Raw genomic sequence first — 23091 nt, 5'->3', positions numbered from 1 at the left:
TATATCACATGTACTTAGCTACTATAACAAATCTCTAGAATAAATAAATAAATAAATAATGAATAAAATAAAAAGAACCACCGAGATAAAATATTTGAATTTCCTTCTATCATTTACTTCTTACTAAAACAATTAACTTCTCACTTTAATATTTAATTAGCATTCACGATTTTTTTATTCATCAATTAAATATTTTTTAATTCCTTATATTAAATGCATACATCATCTTTCCATTTATCAGTTAAGAAATTTTATAATATTAGGAAATGTATCTATAATACCAAAGCTTTCTTTCTTTTTTCATTCAAAATTAACTTCTACTCTATCTAGTCTCTTCAAAGTTCCAAGGACTCCCCTAATTACCTTGCTCAAGGCAAGGTGCAAGTTCAAAACTGCAACCTGCGCACGTAGAGACCGTTGCTCTACATGTCAAGCTTGTAGAGCAACCAGTCTAGTACACACACACATTGCCGGATGTAATTTACACCGACGGTACGAGAGATAGGAGTCACCTTTGCCGTGGCCTATACATGTGGTGGTTGTGCACTTCTTGCCTGAGTACGTGTTGGTGATGGGATCTGCTCATGTTGCATCATTCTACGAGTTTAAAAAGAAACAGCACTGACGAATCTAATGAAGACCCAGCAACCATCATTGAAAATATAAAGCAAATTTCCAAAAGTCATTAATCCCTACCACTAATGCAAATAAACTTGGAACAAAATGATAAATGTGAGACTAGAGCTGCATAATTCAATTGAGATATGATCCAATACAACAGTTTGCCAGCCGGCAAATTGCTTACATATGCCCTTGCCACCTCCATATCTATGCTCCCCACCAGCACAACAAAATCCTAAATGCTAATACTAGAAACCTGAAGTAAAAAACACAAAAATCAATTAAGTTTCTTTTCTTTATCCCTTGATGTAGATTGTCTTGACAACATCCATTGCTTTGCGTTGGTATAAACAGTAAAGGCTAAGAAATGAGAGAAGCAGAAATTCATGATCATTGCTTCAAAAAGGAAAGGATACTTCTCAGGGGGGCGAATGGTTAAGTATATAATATGAAGAACAAGGGAGCACAGGTATGAAATCACAATTGAGAATGTGATCATAGACCTAGAAAGATGCCTTTTAATATGCTGTTTTCCACAAGGTGCAAGATAAAGAAGGATGGAAAGCATGTAAAGAGCCATATAAGGCACAGCCATTTTGTCACGACACAGAAGAGGAAACATAGAGAGCAATGCAGAATGCATTAATAACATAGAGAGTACACCAGGCAATTCCATAGCCAACAAGGTTGCAGGCAGAAGCGGCAGCAGAATGGACTTCTCATGAACTGCAGATTTAATGATCAGTGATTCAAATACTTGCTACACATGAGATTATATAAAAATATATAATATTTGAGAAAGTTCTGCACACCTTGGAATGAAAATAAGTAGAAGGCCAAAGAACTATTCAGCAACCCATAAAGAAAACCTTTGCTGCTGGGAGACCATATTTGTTGAATCATTGAAGGCAGAAATGTCAATATAGTAGCGACTAAGCTGAGAAACCTCAGAGAATTTGTTGTAAATAATCTCTTCCACTTAATTAAAACTGAGGTGCAGCACCAAAAGTTAGCCACATAATCTTCATATATACCTCTCTCAAAAGGAGCAAGCCGTGAAAGAACCTGTAGCAAGCACCAAGTTGGGGTAAATATCGCTTGAGTATAACAAATCAACTTTAGAGAGGAATGAAGACCTTCAAGCATGTTGGTTCGTTCTAATAGTCTAATCAATGTTCTCATGTATACAAATACATAAACATATGCAGGCAACTACACTGAAAATTTAATCAAGCAGCCCAATCAATTTTAATTACCAATGAAATCATGCATGTAATTCTTTCAATTCTTGCCAACAAGAATGTAACAGGTTGCAAGACATTCTATAGAAAAGACAAAGAAGTCATTCTTTATATTTGCCACCATGCACAGAAGGAAAAAAAAAAAGATCTAGAAATTGTGCCACAGCCTGTGCTTTGCCTAAAATGCATCTTACAAAATATATATATATATATATAATACCACAACAGAAAACTAAAACTGGAACATCTGCCAATCATAGAGCTAGTCAAGTATCAGTTTGTCTGGACAGTCAAATAGCAAGAGCAAAGATCAATTGAAGAAGTGCCATTAAGGAGCACAGCTTCAGCGACCATGTGCTAAACACTAAAATACAAACTGGAACAAGAGGCGGCCATGTGTTCAACATATGGAAATAGCACGTGTGAATTGCCATTATGCACAAACTGCTAAGGTAAAGAAATGGAATGAATTACATGTGTTAACAAATGCAAATAAAAACAAGTGTGAATTGCTCAGGTAAAGAAATGGAATGAATTACATGTGTTAAACAATGGAAATAAAGACAAGGACCAACTGTGTTTTTCTAATATATTAGCACTTATTCATACCACAGAAAAGGCATCTCTTGAATGAAGGAAGGGCCACCAAACAATAGCAAATGTTCCTAAGACAGTCAAGCCCAATTTTAAAACCTCTAGCGGGGGATTCTTACGCCTTAAGCAGCTACCAAACAGATGGCTGAAAAACGCTGGTGCATAATACGCACTCATCTGGAAGAAAACACAGAAAAAACATCACCTTAGAATTTATAATTAACATCAACCTTATAACAAGTCTTGATAAGTAAAAATAACAATAGGAGTTTTTATTTAATTTGTTCGGCAAGGATATATAAGGTATTCATTATTTGTACTTTCTTGTTTTTCATTGTGCAGAAATTGTCTGTTTCTCTCCTCAATATGGCTTGTATGCACACAACAAGCAGAAAGTGCAATTCAGTGGAGGAAAACAATGGTTAATGGACTAGATCCACTATAAACATACAATACTGCTCTGTAAATATGCATGCATGGAAACTATAAGAATTTTCAAGGTCCCATCAGTCTCTACATCAAAACAGAGAAAAACAAACAATATTTTTTCTGCTCCGTGTTTCTCACTTTTTTGCAGAAGTGTTACAAACTTTTAGTAAATATTACTGGTATTTGAATATATTTTCATCTAGTTTATGGAAAAGAATGTCATGTGGTTATTTCTCCATAAAACATGGACAGTCCATATCCCAGATTGAGAAGCATGAAAACTATAAATCTTTATAAACATACAAAAAATTGGAAAGGGAAAGGAAACATATATGAAATGATAAGAGTCAACATGACTTTCGGTTCAATGAAAAGTTGGTGTGCATAATTGGAGAGATTGTCAGATAGACTTAGCCTACCAAATCATCCATAGACTAGGCCAACACTGATGTGACAATGTTAAAAAATGGAACTTATGTGGTGACGTTTGAATTCACCCGTGTGTGCTTAATCTATGAGTAAGTTCATATACTAAGGCACCGTTTGGTAGTGCAGGGAACCGCACTACCAAACAGGCACTAAGTGCGTGTTTGGGAGTGTAGTTGTGATTGCTTTTCAAAGTGCTTTCACTTAGAAAAGTATGCCAATAATGTTTTTTTTATTTTTTAAAAATCATTTTTGAAATCAGCACATCAAAACGATTCGAAAATATCAAATACATATTAATTCAAAGCAAAAAAAAAAAATTCAAATTTTTTCGAAAGCGCTTTCCGAACGCATTACCAAACGGTCCCTAAGTCTACCAAACAGCTTTTCACATGATTAACGAAAGACTGATAATAATAGGGCTGGCACCACACTACCAAACTGGCACTAAGTCTACCTAACAGCTTTTCACATGATTAATGAAAGACTGATAATAATAGGGCTGGCACCAGAAGTCTGGCAATTTCTGTAACGAAATCCTCCAGTGTATTCAAGCAAGTTGCACATCATAAACAGCAGGAGTAGTTAGCAATCTACCTTTTAAGGTACAAAATGCAATAAACAGAAAGGCAGTCAGTGTCAATGATGACATGAACTCAAATATGAGTTGTTCAAAATGGCATCAGGATGGTTGATCGGTCTATTATAAAAAATTGATATTGTATACTTATTTACTGTATATTCCCAACATGAGCAGTTCACACATTTACATATTCCAAAGCAAAATAAAGATTAAGGAAGTCCAGATAGACAACTGGAGTCAAAAGATATCCATTCATTGTCTTATGTCACTCTGCTTCTTGGCGATCCAGCAGTAAGGATATCTGAATCAGGTCTTTTATATATATTGATCAGAATATACAGACACTGGCTAAAACCCCTCCAATCAAAGTTACAGAGCATCAATACATTATGAGTACAAAACTAGATGTGACTTCATTATAAAAATAACAAACCTTCAGAAAACCAGCCACACCAACACCTACAATTGTCCAATAGATATAACAATCAGCAACCCTCTCAATCATGTAATCACACTGTTTGGTAAGCAGTAACCACTATTCTCATAATTAGATAATAAATTTGCGTTCAAACTCTGAACCAGGAAATAAGACTTCACTGAGCATCCACTCACTAGTCATTACACATTCCTAATCAGATTCCCCTATCGAACCTGGTCACACTTAAGCAGTCATGCTAGAGTAGTCATCATTGCTAGGTTATTATTCTTCCAGCCTTTAATCAATTTGGTCAGACAATGGCGATGCAAAATATTCACTCTGTATATGAAACATGATAAGGGAATTACTTCTCCAAAAAAGTGCAAGGTCCTTATAGCTATGGATGGAAAACTTGTACAGTAAAATTTATGATATAGTTTCCAGCACTCCCTCAAAAGAGCTCCTTCAGCTAATTTCCTGCTAAGACCGATAAACGTGCATGTTGCAGTCAGTTTTTTCAACAAAGACACACATACACTCTCCGAAGAGCTCCTTTAAGCACATTTCTGGCTAAACACGTTATCACAGCTCTCAGCTCTCATCCAGCCTAATTTGACTTGATAAGGTTAGCTGCCCTTTTTATTCTTTAAGGAAAATATGTGTATATAATGTCACCATTTCCAATTAACTTTGTTGAGCACACTTGAACATATGGTATAATGAACATGTATCACCTGTCTCCAAACTAGTCAAGCACTAACAGAAGGCCCTTTTAAATTAATAAACAAGTCATATAATGCTGAAAAAAGGGACAAGCACCTGTTTATGGTTAAGAGAGAGACAGAACAGAACACAAGCTAAAAGATCTTTCTGCGAGAGCACAGCAGCAACAGCACCTAATGTAAGGCCCAAACTGATGCAATTATACTGAAAGTAAACCATATAAAATATAAGGACAATCACATATGCTTCACAATTCAACACAATCATAAACAAAAGACAAGCAAACGCAAATTGTTTTCAAACCTGAAAATGGCCATGATCAGTTAAGATCAAGCAAGGATTGATTAAAATAACAGCAATATGCCATGCTACATCACTCTTATTTCCACCGGACCGGTTACCCCCGTAATACACAAGAACAAAATACAGAACAGCAGGGAAAAATATCAATAAATCAGATGATAAAACTGTCCACCTCATTAGCAACTTCCTGCAAACAAAACACAAAACACTCAAAACCCAATACAAATAGAAACTCAACAAAATATAAAAAGAACACAAATTGACAAATGGGTTACGATTCTTACCCAAAATGTGTCTCATAACCACGAGAAGTAAACAACGAGACTGAGTTTGGATCAAAATGCTTGAGAAAAAGACCATGAAAGTAACTCTGGTAAGCGGTTAATGGAGGGTAATCAAGACCCCAATAACTTAAATCATTGTTGGTAGTGTTAAAGTACCAATCTTTAATTGGTAAATTAGTTGTAATCTCCATCCAATGACGTTGAGCTTCAAAGTCACCAAATTTTGGTGGAGTGCCTGCACCTGAATATGAATGGAGAGAAACTGCAACTCTGAGGAGGAGACTGAAGATACTGATTAAAAGAAATAAACCCATTATTCCTTTTTGAAAAAACAAGCAGGAGATGTCATCAAGATCGTTGCTTTCAGTTTCTGACATGGGGTTTTTAACTTTCTTTCTCTGTTTCTTTTCCATTTTCTTAGGATGGAAATCAGGCGATGTGTTTGGGGGTTGCTAATGAGTTCTGGTGAGTGAAATTCTGGACTTTTCGACAATGGGTTTCAGTGAATCAGTAGTCATGATGGGTAAGGAGCAGAGGGGGTTGGACTTTGGAGGCTGGAGGAATTATGGCTGCTGATGCCTCAGGGTACGAGAAGGTGGAAACAAGAATATTTTTTTCCTTTTCTGTTCAAGGCTGTTTGATGTATTGGTTTTGTTTTTGTAGCCAATGATATATATATATATATATATATATATATATATATATATATATATATATATATATATATATATAATTCAATAAATATAATTTAAATTTATACAATACATAATGTAAAACAAATATAATTTTAAAATTTAAAATATTTCTAAATAGTCAAGATTAAATAAAACATTAATTTAAAGTAATTCAACTTAAACAAAATATCAAAATATTATGAAAGTAAAATGTTTTAACACAAAAAAAACATAAATCTAAAATCATTTTCATCATTAACAAAGAAATAATGATATTGATCTTGTGGTGGTATGTAGGGAAAGTTATCATCTGAACATTCTAATAATTGATTATTTCAAGCTCATTCTCGTCATTAAAACATATCTTTTCATTCTCTAAAGTTAAAGTAAACAAAGGTGTTTCAATAGTCTCCTAACCTATATCATCTCCATCAAGAAGGTTAAGTTCTTCACAAATTCATTCATTCAATACATCAATATTATCAAGGCTAATGGGATCTAAAGTATCTATTGTTTTGCTCAAATTCCTACAAAGTATAAATATGAAAAAAAAAAACATGAATATAAACCATATATATTAGTGATAAATCTAGTTTTAAAAAATTAATATCATTGTTATTGAAAATAGTAATGAAAAAAAAGCTTTTTATACTTGAGTGATTTAATTAATCAAATTGAACCGAGTTCAATTTGATTCAATGGCTTTTCAACCTCGAAACGGAACATGTGAAATGAAACCAGAACATTCCGCTCGAAATTTATTTGGAAAATCCGGAACGGATCAAGATTTGAAATAAAATGAAAATTATTCCGTTTTTTGAATTGGTATGAAATGTTTTAGCAATTCTGGATGAAACAGAATGGAATTAACAACCTTGGAGGTGTGTGGGAAGGCCTTCAAACACAGACTTGTGTGCCTGAGCTTGATTGTTTTATTTTATTATTGTTTTTCTAAATAGATGGACAACTTGTCGTTCGTTTTTTTTTAAATACACAAACAACACGTTGCAGCCTAGTTTCCAACCATTGTCGTGGTGGCCAAAAAGTTGAAAGAATGTTTCTTTTGGCCAAAATACCTAATTTTAAAGTTATTTCAACCTAAAAATACCTCGTTAATATCCTTGAAACACCCACAAACCAACCAATCAACTTAAAACACCAAAAAATAGTAAAAAAACAAAAAAAATGGCCAACATACCCGAAATCAAACCACTTTAGATTTATCTTTCTCAATCTAGATCTCTCTTTTTAGGAGATATTGAGGCACCAAAAAACCATCATTAAGCTTCTTTTATCTTATGGAACTCATGAACATAAAAGAAATCCATTTTAGTGGTAAAAAATAACTTGAATGATGATTTTTTTTCTCATTATTGGAATCCAACGACCCCTCTCTTTTCGCTTTTTATTCAAGGACCGAAGGATAATACAAATAAATTTTTATACCAAAATTGATTTTTTTAATTTAAAGGGATTTAAGTTGTATAATTTGTGTTATTTTGAAAGATTGAGGACCTAAATATATATATATTTTAAAATCTATGACACGCCATCTATGTTTGACGTCCTTTTTATCCAGGTCTTTTTTTTTTAATTTTATCATTAACTAAAAAATCTAAAGCAATTGATTTTTAATTAGGATTTAATCATCTAAAAAATAAATTATTAAAAAAAGCATATGAGATCCACACTGTTCTGTTTTGTAAATGTGTAAACAATGATAACTGAGTGAAAAACACCCAACTTTTAATTTTATAGTTAATTAATAATACAAATAAAAATCAAAAGTTCCAACAATCAAATCAAATCAAAGTATTCCCTAAAAACATATTATTTCTATACGAATAATATAAAATATTAATTTTATCAAATTTATCAGATCTACACCTAACTCGGATTATCTTTACTTCTCTGCGCGCTTTGCTCACGTAGACAAACGCTTTCTTCTCCTTTTTCCTCTCACTCCTAACCACCCAATAAAAGCACAACACGTTGCACAAATTCCACATCTCTGCACGTGCCGTCAAATAATTGGGTGTCACACCGTTTCAGAAATAAACTGAGCCGTTACTCAATTCCTACCCCTGTTCGTCCAGCTAATATCAACAAAACCAAAGCCCACTTCTTTAATTTCTCATCGACTCCTACTTTGCCTCTTCCTCTACTCTCTTTCTCTCTATCCGGCGGCCACCGGAGATCAGTGTTCACCCGCCGGAGAGGAATAATCGACTATTATTCGGATTCAAGATAATGAAGGTTTTTGTAAAGACTTTGAAGGGTACTAACTTCGAGATCGAAGTCAAACCTGAAGATACGGTAATTCATCTCCCTTTCGTCGCTTTAATTCTTCGATTTTCACGCTAATTATACTGATTGTAAACTATTAATTATTGTTTTAGGGTTTAATCTCAGTAATTAATTTCAATTTGGTGTATTTTTTTTCGATTTTTTTCTAGGTTATTCAGGCTTTTACGTTTTTTTTTCTCTATTTTTTCAGCTGTTTAGTTTAATTTTAGTAATTTTCCTTTCTTAATTTAATTTAATTTAGGTGGTTGAAGTGAAGAAAAACATAGAGAATGTACAGGGAGCGGATGTTTATCCGGCGGCGCAGCAGATGCTGATTTATCAAGGGAAAGTACTTAAAGACGATACAACATTGGATGAAAGTAAAGTTGCTGAAAATAGTTTTATTGTTGTTATGTTAAGCAAGGTGAGTTTTCTTGCTTTCGTTCCTAATTTTAGTGATAAAAGGAAGCTTTCTAAGTGGAAGGAAATGCTGCGAATTTTGAATATACATAACAGCATAAAGCCAACAATTAGTCCTTGTTTTGAAAGTTCGGTTATGTTCAATAAATGCACTTAGAGAATTTTGATATTTATACACTAAAAATACTATTGCTTGTTTGTTTCATTCTCTATTTCCCATGTCAAGATGATGAAAATTTTCCCGGACTGGCTCTATATGCGGCGGGGTTTGTCTGGTAGGGGTTTTTCGTTATTTCTCATTTTGCATAGAAACAAAAATAGTTAAGAGGGGTGCTGGCAGGGTTTGTTTTGTGACTTATGCATATTTTAGTTTATTGCTTATGAAGAAATATGGGAAGCTTAATAATATTATTAATATTTTGTTGCTATTCTTATAGTGCATTTGTTAAGGCTGTATTGTTGTACCTCAAGGGTTGGGTTCATTAGCCCTTCGTTGAAAATAGCCAACGTTGTAATGCTGACATTCATTTACTCAGCTTTTTCTTATAAAGTAAGTTGCTGTGGCTTTGCTGCTTCTGTGCTGCAAATGTATTTTTCTGAACTTATTTAATGGCGTATATGAATTCCTTAGTGATGTTTGAAATTTTATAGCTCGTGAAATGGAATTTTAAGTATCAATGTGGTACAATAATAGTAGACAGCTGGACACGGGGCTGCCTAAGGCTGTCTTTCTATATATGAATATTTATACATGGTAAATTTCGTTATCACAGTGATGAAAAATGATGGTAGATTTACCATTTTAAGTCCAATGTAGTTTATTTTAGTCATGCTGTCAGATTTGTAAAATCAATAACATTATTGCACTTTTATTTAGAGTGATGCCAGAAATTTTATAAATTATGCTTACTGATCCATGCATATGTCCAAACATGTGTAGAGTAAGGTATCATCAGGCGGACCCTCAACTGCAACAGCAGCACCACCAAATGTATTTTTCTGAACTTATCTAATGGTGTATATGAATTCCTTAGTGACGTTTGAAATTTTTATAGCTCGTGAAATGGAATTTTAAGTATCAATGTGGTACAATAATAGTGGACAGCTGGACTGGGGGCTGCCTAAGGCTGTCTTTCTACATATGTATATTTGTACATGGTAAATCTTGTTGTCATAGTGATGAAAAATGATGGTAGATTTGCCATTTTAAGTCCAATGTAGTGTATTTTAGTCACACTCTGATTTGTAAAATCAATAACATTATTACACTTTCATTTAGTGTGATGCCAGAAATTTTATAAATTATGCTTACTGATTTATGCATATGCCCAAACATGTGTAGAGTAAGGTATCATCAGGCGGACCCTCTACTGCAACAGCAGCACCACCAACCCTAGTAAGTGTAAAATGGTCTCTACATTTATTTGTTTGGTTGCAGAATCCAAAGGTGCATTCCTTTATTAACTTTTATGAAGAGATGCTTTGGCATGCATGATTTATTATGCTTAACACAGACACTCTCTGTGTTTTGATTTTTGCTGTATCAGTTTGTCTACAGTTTCAAAAGTAATTTCTTAATGCTAAAATTATAATGCCACAATCTACTTCTTCCCCATTGAATGCTCTTTTATTGCTTTCACCTCGGATGATGGAATGCAAACACCAGAGGTACCTTTTGCCTCTGCAAAACTCTCCAGTCCTGCTGCTTAAAACATTCAGATCTAGTTCCATTGTGTCTGACATGATCCAAGTGAGCCACAATCCATGCTAATTCTGTAAAGCACACCCCAAGAATGATGTCAGCACACTGTTCCCTATTATTGATTTTTATCAATCGTTTATGCCATGCCCCCAGCATCCCTCAAGCAATGGACACTCTAAAATCTAAATGTGACTTTGATCTTTCAAAGGCTCTCCAAGAAATGACACTCTACCAATATTTATAAATGCATTTTAATGTTATTGGTTTAACAAACACCCATTTATTAGATATCTTGATCAAGCAAGAGGATATCTTTTTGTAGCTAAAATAAAAGATCTTGAACTTTTTTGCATCCTTCTTTCTGCTTTTCATTATTTTCGCAACAAGCAGCAATAACAGATGCTCTGTTAGCAATATGATTCAATTTCTGTTGTTAAGTCACTTTCTGAGGTAAACTAATACAACTGCTTGCTCACAGGCCCAACCTACAAGTTCTTTGCCTTCCAATGTGACCCAACCATCATCAACATCTCAAGCTGCTGTCCCAGCTGCAGCATTGTGGGTGTTGAATTTACAGCCTATTTCTACTATCTTCTGTGTTTTGTTCAAATGTCAGAATATGTTTGCATTTTCTGCCATTACTTGGGTTTGTATTTTCTGGTCTTTTCTGTTCTGAAGTTGTGAATCTTGCAGGCCTCAGTCCGCTGCTGAATCCAGTCCTTCTGTAGTTATTTCAGCTCTGTGAGTATTTTCTTGTACTAGTTTTAACCAATCTTTATTATCACTGTTAAGGGGTTTGATACCATGATCACATGTGTTTTGGTCTATATAAGTTTCATGATCTACAGCCTTCATAATTCAATTAACTGGATTATCTTTATCAACTCATCTTTAGCATGGATTAGATGGTTTCCTTTTTTCATTTCCTAGCTTTTATGTCACAAGTCATGCACATGAATTTTTTTTGTATGTGATTTTTTTTCCTAATAGAAAGGGTTAGTAATAAAAAAAGGATCCGTAAAAGAATGTTTTCACTTGTTTGTTTACTATTCAATTTTTCCTTTGTATTGTGCAGTTTTTTTTTTTATATATATATATATATGTATTTAACACATTTTTTTTAATAAAAATGTAAAAAATGATTACAAAGTATGTATCTTTTATTTATTTTTCTCTGCATTGTTAACAATTTTACTGGTTTTTTTCTATTTTAGTAGGACTTTAATTTTTTTTGTCCACATCATGGATCACCATGGCTTGTAAAATCATTTAAAGTTCTCATGTTAGCTGAAATTTTAGAAAACGACAACCAATCTCATTGTTGCTCATGTTATTTTCTTTGGTTTTGCTATTAGTGTAACAGTCTATTTTGCATACAGATTTAAATATTTAATTTTAATGTTCAACGAACACTATAATATGTGATATTCAACCCTATGAATGGGAAAATTATTTGTAGCGTAAATGTCAACAGCAGAAAAATACATAGCCTAATCAACTTTCATTATTATTTGGTAGTAAATCTTCATTTAATCAAGAAATTTGTCAGTTAATTTTTTTCTGTAAATAATAAATCTTGACTATGGAAGATTTCTCAATTAAGCAGTGAATTGAAATTTATCACAAGCTCCTGTGATTCGTTGAGTTCTTTTATGAAAAATTTAAAGTTACATAAAATTATAGAAGATAACCTATTTCAATTAGAATCACAAAGGAAACAGCTTTTTTTTTTTAATTCTTGAACCTCATATCAGTGAAAACTCTCTCTTAATACGAGAATACTTATTCTGGACGGATGTAGATTTGTGAGGTTTCTTAATAACCAAATGATAAAATATACAAATCTGTGCTCTTAATAAGAAATACTAATCAAAATTATTGGTGGGTCATGCACCAGTTACTAGCCAATTATAATAAATCATTAAATTGGCCTTGAGGTAGTAAAATGATTCATAACAATTTGAACACTTGATGCATTCCCATTGTTATGTAATATTTTTCTTTTCTTGTCATTGAAGCACTTCAGAATCGGAGATTCCACTATTATATGTTTATATATTTGGATATTTTCTTGTTATTGTAGCAGTTCAGATGCAGACATGTATGGGCAAGCGGCTTCAAATCTTGTTGCAGGAAGTAACTTAGAAGCAACCATTCAACAGATTCTCGATATGGGTGGAGGAAGTTGGAACCGAGAGACTGTTGTTCGTGCTCTACGTGCTGCATTCAACAACCCCGAGCGAGCTGTTGAATATCTATACTCGGTAAGTCATTGAACAATTGTGAGTCCATAATTCTGTAACCTGGTGACTGGATCTAGTTTATTCTCAGTTGCTTTCATTTTTTCTTCTCTAATTGAAAACTAAAAAGTGTTGGTATATATTGTCTGATCTTTGATATTATTTGTTCATCTTGAGCTCTCCCTCCCCCATCTTCTCAATGTCTTTTCTTGGATAATACTGTTGAACCTTAATAGCAATATGTTGCTTAATGTCAAGCCTTAATGGCAATATATTGGCCAGCCAAAGATCTAGACTTAGGCAATAATCCCCCTTCGCAAAAATGGAAACATTCATGAGAAGCCATGATTACATCTATGTGTATATGGTTTATGTACTTGAAATAAATCATCAACATTTTGTTATGCTAATTAGTGATAATGAGATCAACACTTTTGTACTGATAAGAGCTTTAACATTTCTTCTTCTTTTGGTGAGACTTTAGTTGGTTGCAAGTGTATTTTACTCCCACTTGTTTTGTTTTCTTTATTTACTAGTATGGTGGTAGTCAATTTAGTATTTGAATTGTAATATCAGGGTATTCCAGAGCAAGCTGAGGTTCCACCAGTTGCCCAAGGTCCAGCAAGTGGTGTCGCTGTAAATCCTCCAGCTCAGGCTCAGCAACCAGCTGCACCTCCTAGTGGTGGACCAAATGCAAATCCATTAGATCTCTTTCCACAGGTATGTATTTCTTTGATCTGTAGTTTCCAGGCCTCATCAGGGTGGTTCAATTGATGAATATCATTGTTATGGAACCAGGGCCTACCCAGTACGGGTTCTAATGCTGGTGCAGGCAACTTGGATTTCTTACGCAACAGCCAACAGGTATTTTAGATTTTTATTATTAGTGTAACATTCACTAATTTGCTTGAAGCTTTTATAGACCCCTCTCCTTAATTTCAGTTCCAAGCCTTGCGAGCTATGGTGCAAGCAAACCCTCAAATCCTACAGGTACTTTGTAGGATTCTGATTATGTGTTTTTTCCTGCTTGTTGCCATACTTTAAGGTGCTAACCTACAGACGATCAATGACTTTTAATGTATTGCAGCCTATGCTTCAGGAGCTAGGGAAGCAAAATCCACACTTGATGCGGCTCATTCAAGAGCATCAGCCTGATTTCCTGCGCTTGATAAATGAACCTGTTGAAGGAGAGGGGTGAGATGAATCTGTTTTTAGAATGATATGCACAGAATTCCTTGCATGTGATACTAAATTGCTTCTATTTATGGATAATCAGGAATGTGCTTGGCCAATTAGCTTCTGCGGTGCCACAAACAGTGACTGTCACCCCTGAGGAGCGTGAAGCAATAGACCGTGTAAGTTCATCACTTGACACTATTCTTTGACTATTGGTGCTTTGTTTCATTTTTCGCTTAAAATTTGTAGCCGAATCACAGTTTTGAAGTTATCTTGGTCGCTTGCATTTTTCATACATGCCTTGAAAAGTATTGTTGGGACTGCATCTGCTAAATTTGATTGATATTTGTTTTCCTTTTTCCAGTGCTTCTATGCCTCCGTTAACCTTTGATTTGCACTTTAGGTGCTAGGTGGTCATGGCACATGCCACATGCCACATGCCACATGCATTGAAATCCTTGAATTGTCTTTTGCATACATCGCTAAAAATTTACTTCCATGGTTATGTGATGTCCTTGAAATTGTGCATTTAATGAGATGATAATTTTCTGCTCTCGATGCTCAAGAGCATGTACACATGCAGAAAAGCAGAAGTCCTTATAAGTCTCTAATTTTCTATGATCTAAACTATCTTTTCCTCGGGTCTACATTGACAAAGTCAATTTGGCAGCTTGTAGCAATGGGCTTTGATCGAGCCTTAGTATTGGAGGTGTTCTTTGCATGCAACAAGAATGAAGAACTGGCAGCTAACTATCTATTAGACCACATGCATGAGTTCGATGAATGAAACAAGTATTTCTCATGTCTAGTTGTGCTCTATCCCAAACTGGTTTTACCTTGTGGAACCTCGTGAGCAGAGACTGTCAAAATGTTCATGTCCCCATTTTATCCATGGGCAAACATAGCACTTTCTGCTTTCATTGTTTTGAAAATTCAGTTATCATAATATCAGAAACACATAATTGTATAATTGTGTTTGAATATGGGAATTGTGCTTCTTTTTATCCATTCTCACCATTACAGTCGTGGATCTCTATTCTAATACCACAGAAGCATCCATCTACTGGGCAACAAGGCTCGTAGGACATGTGTGGCATTCTGGTATACTTGTCTTTGTAGCCTTTAATGGTGCTTTCAAATTTGCTGTGCAAGGTATGTTTCAGCATGTGCATATAAACTACTCCCTCGCAAAGCCAACACTGAAGACGATAGGCTTCGGTGCTCGATACGGGGCCTAAGTGCTCGATACGGGGCCTAAGGTTCCTCTCACACTCGGGAGGGATGGCATGATGTCTTGTTGGTTCAACTTTCATCCAACTATGGGTTATATTTGGATTTCTCTCCTGATAATTTAAATATAGGGTAAAAAGGTAGCTAGCTGTGCTGAATCAATGGTCAAGATGCAATGCGTGTTTAGAATGAGTGCTTGATAATGGTCTAGAATGAACATCATGATTAGATCAATGGTTTAGATTATTTCTGAAATGACAGGAATCCACAATGATAGAACCTAATCTTGCTCGGATTTATAGCATTAATGTGACCCTTAGAGCTGGAATCTGCTAGCTCGTTGAGTTGACCAGGGAAAACCCCAAGTGCCCATTTTCTTTCCCTAACCAAAACACACGCAATCAAGTCGGCTTATACGAGTCCGAGCTTATTATATCTTTACCGTCCCAAGTCCGAGCATGCTCTGGTTCCATAAACAAGAGCGTATGGACTCGGTACCGAACTGGACTTGGAAGTAATTTCCAAGAAGCTCCAATTCAATTTCCTTGGACCTTCAGCCATGAACAGAGTCATGAGAACATGTATTGCAGTGTCGAGCACGCTTTATAGTAGGAGAATTTGTCATGCCATGCCCATAGCTCTGGAAAGACTAAGAGAAGACAGCAGTAGGAGAATTTGACTTCGTTATTTAGGCTTAATCTGACTTGGTTCCAATAATCTGCAGTGTATATTTCGGAGTCTGAACGCATCATTTCAGTGTTGAAAGTTGAAACTTGAGAGGTCCAGCATGCTTAAATTCCCATGTATTTATATAATTTGTTGAGCCAGTCATGGCCATTAAGGCATTCACGTTGCCAGGTTGGGAGGTACAATTAGTCAGCGCTTCCATTTGTCTGTCAAAGAGTTCCATTTTCTTCTCTTTCCAGAGTTAATTCTTTCTTAATCTGGCCTTGATCTTTTACACCATTCTGTCAAACTGAATGCTAAGGCTTTGTTGTTCAACAAATTCATGTAGCTATGTCGCCCTCCCTTTTTTTTTTTTTTTTCTCTCTAGAATGATGCGTTTTACTCTTGTACGAACTCAAACCCGAATTCTAATCCTTTTATTCTAGCGAACCTAACTCACCATAAATCTAATTAAAATCATGTGAAATCTACCATAAAGTAGAACCCACCATTGATGAATTTGGCTCTGCAAACTTTTCTTTCAAAGACCACTAGGCTACACATAAATTGTTGCTGATATTTTGCTTTCATGGCCAGGACCCACCTGTATCCAGGAATTCATAAAGAAAGGGAAAAGGAAAGAAAAAGAGGGCAAATAAACAAATTCAACTTGGGATTTAATATGAGAAATGAATAAACTTCTACACAAGTGATGCCCACTTGGATTACAAAACAGGGTTCTGATACATTCATCATCTCTTGGGGATGACAAGGCCTTTTGGTAAAATATTCAATTAAATGATGCTTTCACAAATTATTGTAGTTTGTGTTGTTAATCCACAGACTTCAAAACAGCATATGATATAACATGAGGCTCCGCCAAATTAGCCAAGAACAGTAACACATAGAATAAGATAAATTCCAAACCTTCTTGACAGGCTACTTCAAGTATCCGATACAAGACTATCAAACTCTACTTTGATTTTTAGGTCCTTATCTATGAATTCTGTATTTGCGCGGTCCTTCCTAGCAAAAAACCCTAGCATGACTCACATTTTCAACCCTCGAGTTACACAATAACATGTTGGGTATTGGGTCAAGAAAACTAGAATTGAAAAGAAAATAAATTGAAGCTATGAAAAGATATATTTGTGCATGTCTGAAGGTGTTCAGAAGGAAAAAAAAAGTTTTTTCCTATTTTATTTTTGTCTGTGGCTGACACATGCTTAGATAAATATAGAAAGAAAGCGTTGGTCTTTCTTTAGGTTGTTTTCTTGGGAGAGTAACTAGAGAGAAAGAAAAAAAAATATTTTTTCTTTATTGATTTTTGTGGATTGCTATAACAAAAAAGCAAGAAGTAAACTGATTAAAATTATAGAGTAGTTAGGATTCACATTATTATCAATAATATAAAGTTTAACTTATATTATAATTTATCGTATAATTTCTTGATTTAATAGACAAAATTTATATAGGATTAGAAGTTGATATTTAAATGAGTATCAAACATTATACCGTTATAAATAGGTGATCTAGAATTACAAAGAATGGTTAGCCTCATATATTCAGTTTCTATAATTCAATTTTCTTTATCTTTTACCTAGCTAGGAAGTTTTTATTGCCTTATTTACAATTCTTCTATGTTTAAATTCATGCAATTTCTTTCCTTAAACTCTTGTTATTTTCAACATAATGTCACTTCCTAAAACGAACATCCATTTCTTAGGATTTCGAGATCTAGAAATCCACTTTTTATTTCTTGTTTGATAAAAATAGTTGTCATCTTATCATAAATAATTAAAATTAACAACATATAGATTGACAAGCCTATTATGATAAGATTCTATATCTATTCCTTATCGTATAGGGAAAGATAGTCTAAAATTGATTCTAAATAGTAAAATCAACCAAGCTTAAAAAGCTCTAATCAATTGAGAAAACTAAGAAGCAGTCGATCATATAATTAGGATTCACGATTAAAAAAAAAAAATCAACCACGAGAATTTGAGCGCATGCGAGTAACCATAACGCTCAATCCTGCTCAGTTAAAGAATTCTTAACATATTAAACTGATCAAAATTGAAGATTAGTAAAGATTCACTTGGTTATCAATATATAAGATAGAGTGCAATTTGTACCAGGATGTATCATGTAATGACACAATCTTTGTAGGTATAGAATTGAATGTTAAAATTCCTACGATTTATTCCTTGAACTTACGTTATTTTTTATACGGTGGTGCTTTTTGGAATTGACATCTTTTTTTTAGGGTTTGAGATCTAGAATCTCACTTCTTATTTAGGCAATGTTTGTGATGATGTGGTAAATGTAGTTTTTCAAAGTGATTTTCGTTTGAAAATATATTAAAATAATATATATTTTTTTATTTTTAATTTTTTTAATATCATCACATCAAAACGATACAAAAACATCAAAAAATTAATCTAAAGCAAAAAAAAATCATTTTTTAAAAAAATACGATTGGATCGCAATAACAAACAATGTCTTAATAAAAATAATCATTATCTTGTCACAAATGTTAAGTCCAAAATAAAATTAATTGACAGTTTCATAAAAACTTGTGAAATTATAATTCGCATATAATGTGCCAACATTTTTGAAGACCTGAAATTCGACAAAAATAATAATAAAAAAAAATTGTATATCATGTGGTAGTTTTATATTGTATTTTTCTTTGCTCTTATGGCCTTTACACCCTCGTAGTAGGTCATGGCCAACGGAAAAACAACAGTTTCACCTCTTGAGAAAAATATTAATAAAAATAAAATATCTCTGTTTAAATTATAGCTTATAGTTTTCTGAATTATTCCTTCTTCTAGACAAAAAGAAGCGGCAGCCGCCAAGAACTAACCAAAGAATCTTTGTCCAATTCAAAGTAGAGAACGGGCTAAAATCACCTTCACCAATATTGACCTAACTAATAACATCCAATTTGTGACACATTATAGATTGCTACATATGACAACCTGTGAACTGAGAAGCTGACTGTGATAGAAATTCATCACAGACAGACACATCAAACAGGAACAACAATTTGTATCGAGAAGTTTTCATGGTCTTAGTTACTCCTTGAGGTTCTTAAACTTCCCTGAATAAGGTTTTGCTTCTTCAGGCCTTTCATGGTGTTTGAGACCAGCAGCAACAAATTATAGAGTGCAAAACATGGGAAAGAAACTGGATGCTCTTTTCCGGAGGAAACTCAAGACCTCTAAATTCAGTTCTCTAGCAAAACTAGCAATATCTAGGATCGTCATCCTCAAGAACCAGAGACAAGCCAGGCTTTCCCTTGCAAAGTCTGATGTTATTCAGCTCCTTAACCTTGGACACCAAGAAAGAGCTCTACTTCGCGTAAATTCATGATATTCCCTTTACCTTTTGCTTCTTTGATCTTTCAATCTTTATATATTTGATATGTGATGGAGTTTGCTCTGCAGGTTGAGCATGTCATCAAGGATCAGAATATGCTGGGTGCTTTTGATATGATGGAGGATTACTTACATTTCCTGATCGAAAGAGTTGTTCAACTTGAAACAAACAAGTTAGTTTCTTGAATTTCATCAATCATGTTCATTTTCTGTGGTGGTGATACAGGGTTTGAAAACTTTGTTTCCTTTGTTCTGAGATTGAATATTATTAATTTATATGGATTACCGTTGTTTACATAGAGAGTGTCCTGAGTTCAAGGAGGCAATATCGAGCTTGATCTTTGCATCTTCCAGATGTGGTGAGTTTCCAGAGTTGCAAGAGATTCGTGGAGTTTTCACAACGAGATTTGGAAACGAATTCGCTGCTCGTGCTGTCGAGTTGCGCAGAAACTGCGGAGTGCATCCTAATGTAAATAGCTGAATATTTGTAGATTAAATTGTACCAGATTTTCTTCTCACATCTTATTTAATTGTGTTTTTCTTTTGTTGTTTTAGATTATACAAAATCTTTCTGCAAGACAACCAAGCTTGGAAAGCAGAAAGAAACTGCTAAAGGACATTGCAACTGAGAATGGTATCATCCTGCATTTGGAGGAAGATGCTCCTGTGGTTGCACAAGTACGAGTCTTCTACATTACGAAATGAGTACAATTTCCTATGGAATATTGAGGTTTAACAGTCGTTGGTGGTTTCAGGAAAATCTGGATGTCGACCAGCCAAAGCAGCAGCAGCATGAATATAAATCAGTCAAGTTAGATGCTACCGAGTACCAAGCCAGAACCCACGTTTTGCCGGAGGAGGAGCTGTCCGGATCATTGAAAGGAAGGAAATACAAAGATGTAGCTTCTGCAGCTCTAGATGCTTTTGAATCAGCAGCTTACGCAGCACATGCTGCAAGAGCTGCTGTTGAACTCTCAAGATATGAATCTCAGGACAATGAACAATATGGTCATGGTGATTCTAGTCATGGATAAGGGATTGTGTATGATTCTGATGGGTCTTTGACACCTGAACTTCGAAGGATATATGAAGCTTCAAAGGAGAGTATGCAATCAAAAGATAGGTTGGTAATTGACAAAATCCATAACATTGTCAATATCAATCCTGAATCGGTAGGTGAAAACATGAAATAAAATGGAAGAGTGCATCTCAAGGTGTTAGAAGAGAGCAAAACAAAACCTGTATTTGATAGGACACCATTTAATTCAAGTCCGAATCCTAACGATAATGTGATAATTCAATTTTTGATTTTGATTTTGATTTTTGATTTTTGATTTTGATTTTTATATAAATAAAAAGATAAAGAAAATGAAATGATGAGTGGAATGAATTAAGACAAAAAGAGATTTGGCTGAGCACAACACAAATGAGAAGTTTTTGAGGGTTGTTCAGGGTGGAATTATAACTTTGGAAGTTAATTTTGGTAGGAATTGAAAAAATTGACAAGTCTGGGAACTTTATTAAACTTTAAATTGGTTTAAATAATGATATCGGGAGTTTAATTGAAGAATTGATAAGTTTGGAGACTCAATTAAACTTAGAATTAGTTTAATTAAGAAAATCAGGGGCTTAATTGAAGTAATATTAAAATTCAGGGCTAATTAGGGTCACAATTGTAAGAAATTAAAGTCTAAGGACCAAAGTGAAAAGATAAGGGTATTATAGGAAGTTTAATTTATTTTTCCAAGGGTAATTTGGAAAGAATTAAAAAGTTGAAAAGTCAATTAAGGACTAAATTGATTAAATTAGAAGCCAATGATTGTTTTGTAAAAGACACCGAAATGCAGAGGTCTAATTACAATTTTGCCTAGGGGTTTGTTTAAAAATGTCAAAAACTTCAAAGATCAAATTGAAAACATGCCGCCCCAATCCATATAGATGGGCTAGATCTAGCCCAATAAAAAAATAAGAAGAAGAAGAGTGGGTTGGGTCTGGGTCTCAGGCCCAACCAACCCAAATTGTTGTTTGCTAAGAGTGTGTTCGGCAAAACACACCTTCATGCTTTTGCCATGTATTTTTATCCATGTTTTGTTTTGATATCTGCCCAAACGAGCCCTTTTTCGATATCAGAAAATTCCAGAAAAATTTGGATATCTTTTGTTGATTTATTTGTGAGCCCCTCGCACTTTGTTTTTTTCTTTTTTCTGTTTGAGTTTTGTTTTTTTTCTGCTCCGTGCTTAATTTATGGACCTTTACTGTTAAACACAAATTTGTTGTGCAATGCATTTTTTTATTCTTGTTTAAAAAGAGCAAATAAAAAAAAGGGTAAAAAGGGCATAGAATATTTTTTTTCTTCTTTAAAAATTCAAAATTTTACGAACTTATTCACTTGAGCCAAAGTCAGGAATATTGCACTTTCTACGTTTGTGTAATATTTACCAACACCAGAGTCAGAAATACTTATAAGTAAACATTCACTGACGTCAGAGTCAGGAACATTATAAAAAGAACAAAAAAAAAAGAGAAGAACAAATTCTTAGCAATTTTAGACAAAATCAGCAATGCAGTTTGTCTTAGGTAGAACGTTTAAATGGTGATAATATCTTTTTTTTTACGTAACTAGTTCCATATCATATAATCTCTATTGACCAGTTAGAGTTTCTAGTAATCATAACGTTAGATAACGACCTTTAAACTAGATATTTTTCCTCATAGAATAAAATGCCAGATTTTTTTTTCATTGAGCATAATTTTATAAGATCGTCGTAATATCCGGATGTTGCCATGATATACCTGGAATGAGAGAACAATTTTTGGATTCACTCTCTCATAATAGCGAGATGGTTTCATATATGGTCGACAACAAGGCTGAGAGGGAACGGGTGAGCATTCCATCACCGAAGCACCATGACTTGGACTCGTACAGAAATATTAAATATATACTTGCAGATGAAAACAACACATCAGACAGCACACTGAAGTGCATGAAGAAGTTGCCTCGGATGAGGATGAAAATAAGCTTCCATTTTTTAATTTTCCCATCGTATTCATGCTTTCTTCTTTGTGGGCAACGATAGGCATCCTTCTATCTATAGTTTTTAAATCCGGCCCGTTCAAGACCAGAGTTTCGGATTTTAACCGGGTCAGTTTTTTATAAATCAAAATGATATCGTTTTAGTAAAAAAACAAAAAAAAACAAAAATCAACGGGTTCAAGACCAGGTTTTGTCGGGTCAATTGGGTCGCCGGGTCACACCGGGTTTTTTATTCCCCTATTTTTTCTTCAATCCGGCCCGGTTTAAGCCTGAAGTCAACCGTGTCCAGAATCGACTCGCCAGATTTCAAAACTATGCTTCTTCCATAGGATAACTTAAGCATGAAAAGATGATTAGAAGGGCGTGCAAAGTACAAGGCCCAAAAGCTAAGTCTATCTAAATAATTTATAGGCCCAATTCAGGAGAGTTGGTTTGGTAATATGAAGAAATGGTTGCATGAGCTATTGTTGGAGTTCTTTTTAGAAACAAATATGGAATCGGCCATTCTAGAGAAGTTGACGAGGAAGAAAGGATTGTATATTATAGAAACATGAGCATTGGAGAATTTGAATGTGGAGGAATCGTTATGCAAATGATCACTGGAATAATCCATGAAATTGCAAGCCAAAAAACTTTTAGAGGCTAAAAGAAATTA

General features: G+C 34.3%; 3 protein-coding genes across 9 annotated transcripts; 2 read left to right on the top strand and 1 right to left on the bottom strand.

The window, feature by feature from the left end:
- Window positions 1–713: 713 nt before the first annotated feature.
- Window positions 714–6272, bottom strand: LOC18099501 (probable dolichyl pyrophosphate Man9GlcNAc2 alpha-1,3-glucosyltransferase). 3 transcript variants are annotated; one of them, XM_006383401.3, is made up of 6 exons: window positions 5623–6272; window positions 5339–5525; window positions 5132–5239; window positions 2472–2633; window positions 1434–1686; window positions 714–1347 (listed from the first exon to the last, which is right to left on the bottom strand). In XM_006383401.3, exons 1-6 carry the CDS (start codon window positions 6033–6035, stop codon window positions 899–901), a joined length of 1572 nt encoding a protein of 523 aa, XP_006383463.1. In that variant the 5' UTR covers window positions 6036–6272; the 3' UTR covers window positions 714–898. The 3 variants fall into 3 exon arrangements, with proteins under 3 accessions (XP_006383463.1, XP_024444165.1, XP_024444164.1); XM_024588397.2 differs by lacking the exon at window positions 2472–2633; XM_024588396.2 differs by lacking the exon at window positions 5132–5239.
- A 2147-nt stretch (window positions 6273–8419) lies between these two features.
- On the top strand, window positions 8420–15128 carry LOC18099502 (ubiquitin receptor RAD23c). 5 transcript variants are annotated; one of them, XM_006383403.3, is made up of 13 exons: window positions 8420–8612; window positions 8845–9006; window positions 9943–9993; window positions 10345–10398; window positions 11183–11262; window positions 11398–11445; window positions 12791–12968; window positions 13521–13664; window positions 13743–13808; window positions 13887–13934; window positions 14032–14138; window positions 14221–14299; window positions 14791–15128. In XM_006383403.3, the coding sequence occupies exons 1-13, from the start codon at window positions 8547–8549 to the stop codon at window positions 14905–14907; spliced, it is 1200 nt and encodes a 399-aa protein (XP_006383465.1). In that variant the 5' UTR covers window positions 8420–8546; the 3' UTR covers window positions 14908–15128. The 5 variants fall into 5 exon arrangements, with proteins under 5 accessions (XP_006383465.1, XP_024444868.1, XP_024444869.1 ...); XM_024589099.2 differs by having other exon boundaries at window positions 8421–8612; window positions 12788–12968; XM_024589100.2 differs by lacking the exon at window positions 9943–9993 and having other exon boundaries at window positions 12788–12968.
- Window positions 15129–18796: 3668 nt separating this feature from the next.
- Window positions 18797–20733, top strand: LOC7460986 (uncharacterized). Its single transcript, XM_024588861.2, has 5 exons — window positions 18797–19385; window positions 19472–19575; window positions 19703–19871; window positions 19958–20080; window positions 20158–20733. Exons 1-5 carry the CDS (start codon window positions 19200–19202, stop codon window positions 20434–20436), a joined length of 861 nt encoding a protein of 286 aa, XP_024444629.1. The 5' UTR covers window positions 18797–19199; the 3' UTR covers window positions 20437–20733.
- Window positions 20734–23091: the final 2358 nt, after the last annotated feature.

This window comes from Populus trichocarpa, chromosome 17 (assembly GCF_000002775.5).
Source record: "Populus trichocarpa isolate Nisqually-1 chromosome 17, P.trichocarpa_v4.1, whole genome shotgun sequence".
Lineage (NCBI taxonomy): Eukaryota > Viridiplantae > Streptophyta > Magnoliopsida > Malpighiales > Salicaceae > Populus > Populus trichocarpa.
This window is presented reverse-complemented; position numbering and strand designations above follow the sequence as displayed.

Excerpts from the sequence above, each read along its gene's own strand:
- LOC18099501 (XM_006383401.3), bottom strand. The coding sequence starts at position 6,035 with ATGGAAAAGAAACAGAGAAAGAAAGTTAAAAACCCCATGTCAGAAACT. Across the intron at positions 5,240-5,338 it reads CTGATCATGGCCATTTTCAG|TATAATTGCATCAGTTTGGG; the intron begins GTTTGAAAACAA and ends GTTTACTTTCAG. Across the intron at positions 2,634-5,131 it reads TCTCTCTTAACCATAAACAG|ATGAGTGCGTATTATGCACC; the intron begins GTGCTTGTCCCT and ends GTTTTCTTCCAG.
- LOC18099502 (XM_024589099.2), top strand. The coding sequence starts at position 8,547 with ATGAAGGTTTTTGTAAAGACTTTGAAGGGTACTAACTTCGAGATCGAA. Across the intron at positions 11,446-12,787 it reads TCTGTAGTTATTTCAGCTCT|CAGTTCAGATGCAGACATGT; the intron begins GTGAGTATTTTC and ends TTGTTATTGTAG. Across the intron at positions 14,300-14,790 it reads AGCGTGAAGCAATAGACCGT|CTTGTAGCAATGGGCTTTGA; the intron begins GTAAGTTCATCA and ends TCAATTTGGCAG.
- LOC7460986 (XM_024588861.2), top strand. The coding sequence starts at position 19,200 with ATGGGAAAGAAACTGGATGCTCTTTTCCGGAGGAAACTCAAGACCTCT. Across the intron at positions 19,386-19,471 it reads AAGAAAGAGCTCTACTTCGC|GTTGAGCATGTCATCAAGGA; the intron begins GTAAATTCATGA and ends TTTGCTCTGCAG. Across the intron at positions 20,081-20,157 it reads ATGCTCCTGTGGTTGCACAA|GAAAATCTGGATGTCGACCA; the intron begins GTACGAGTCTTC and ends TGGTGGTTTCAG.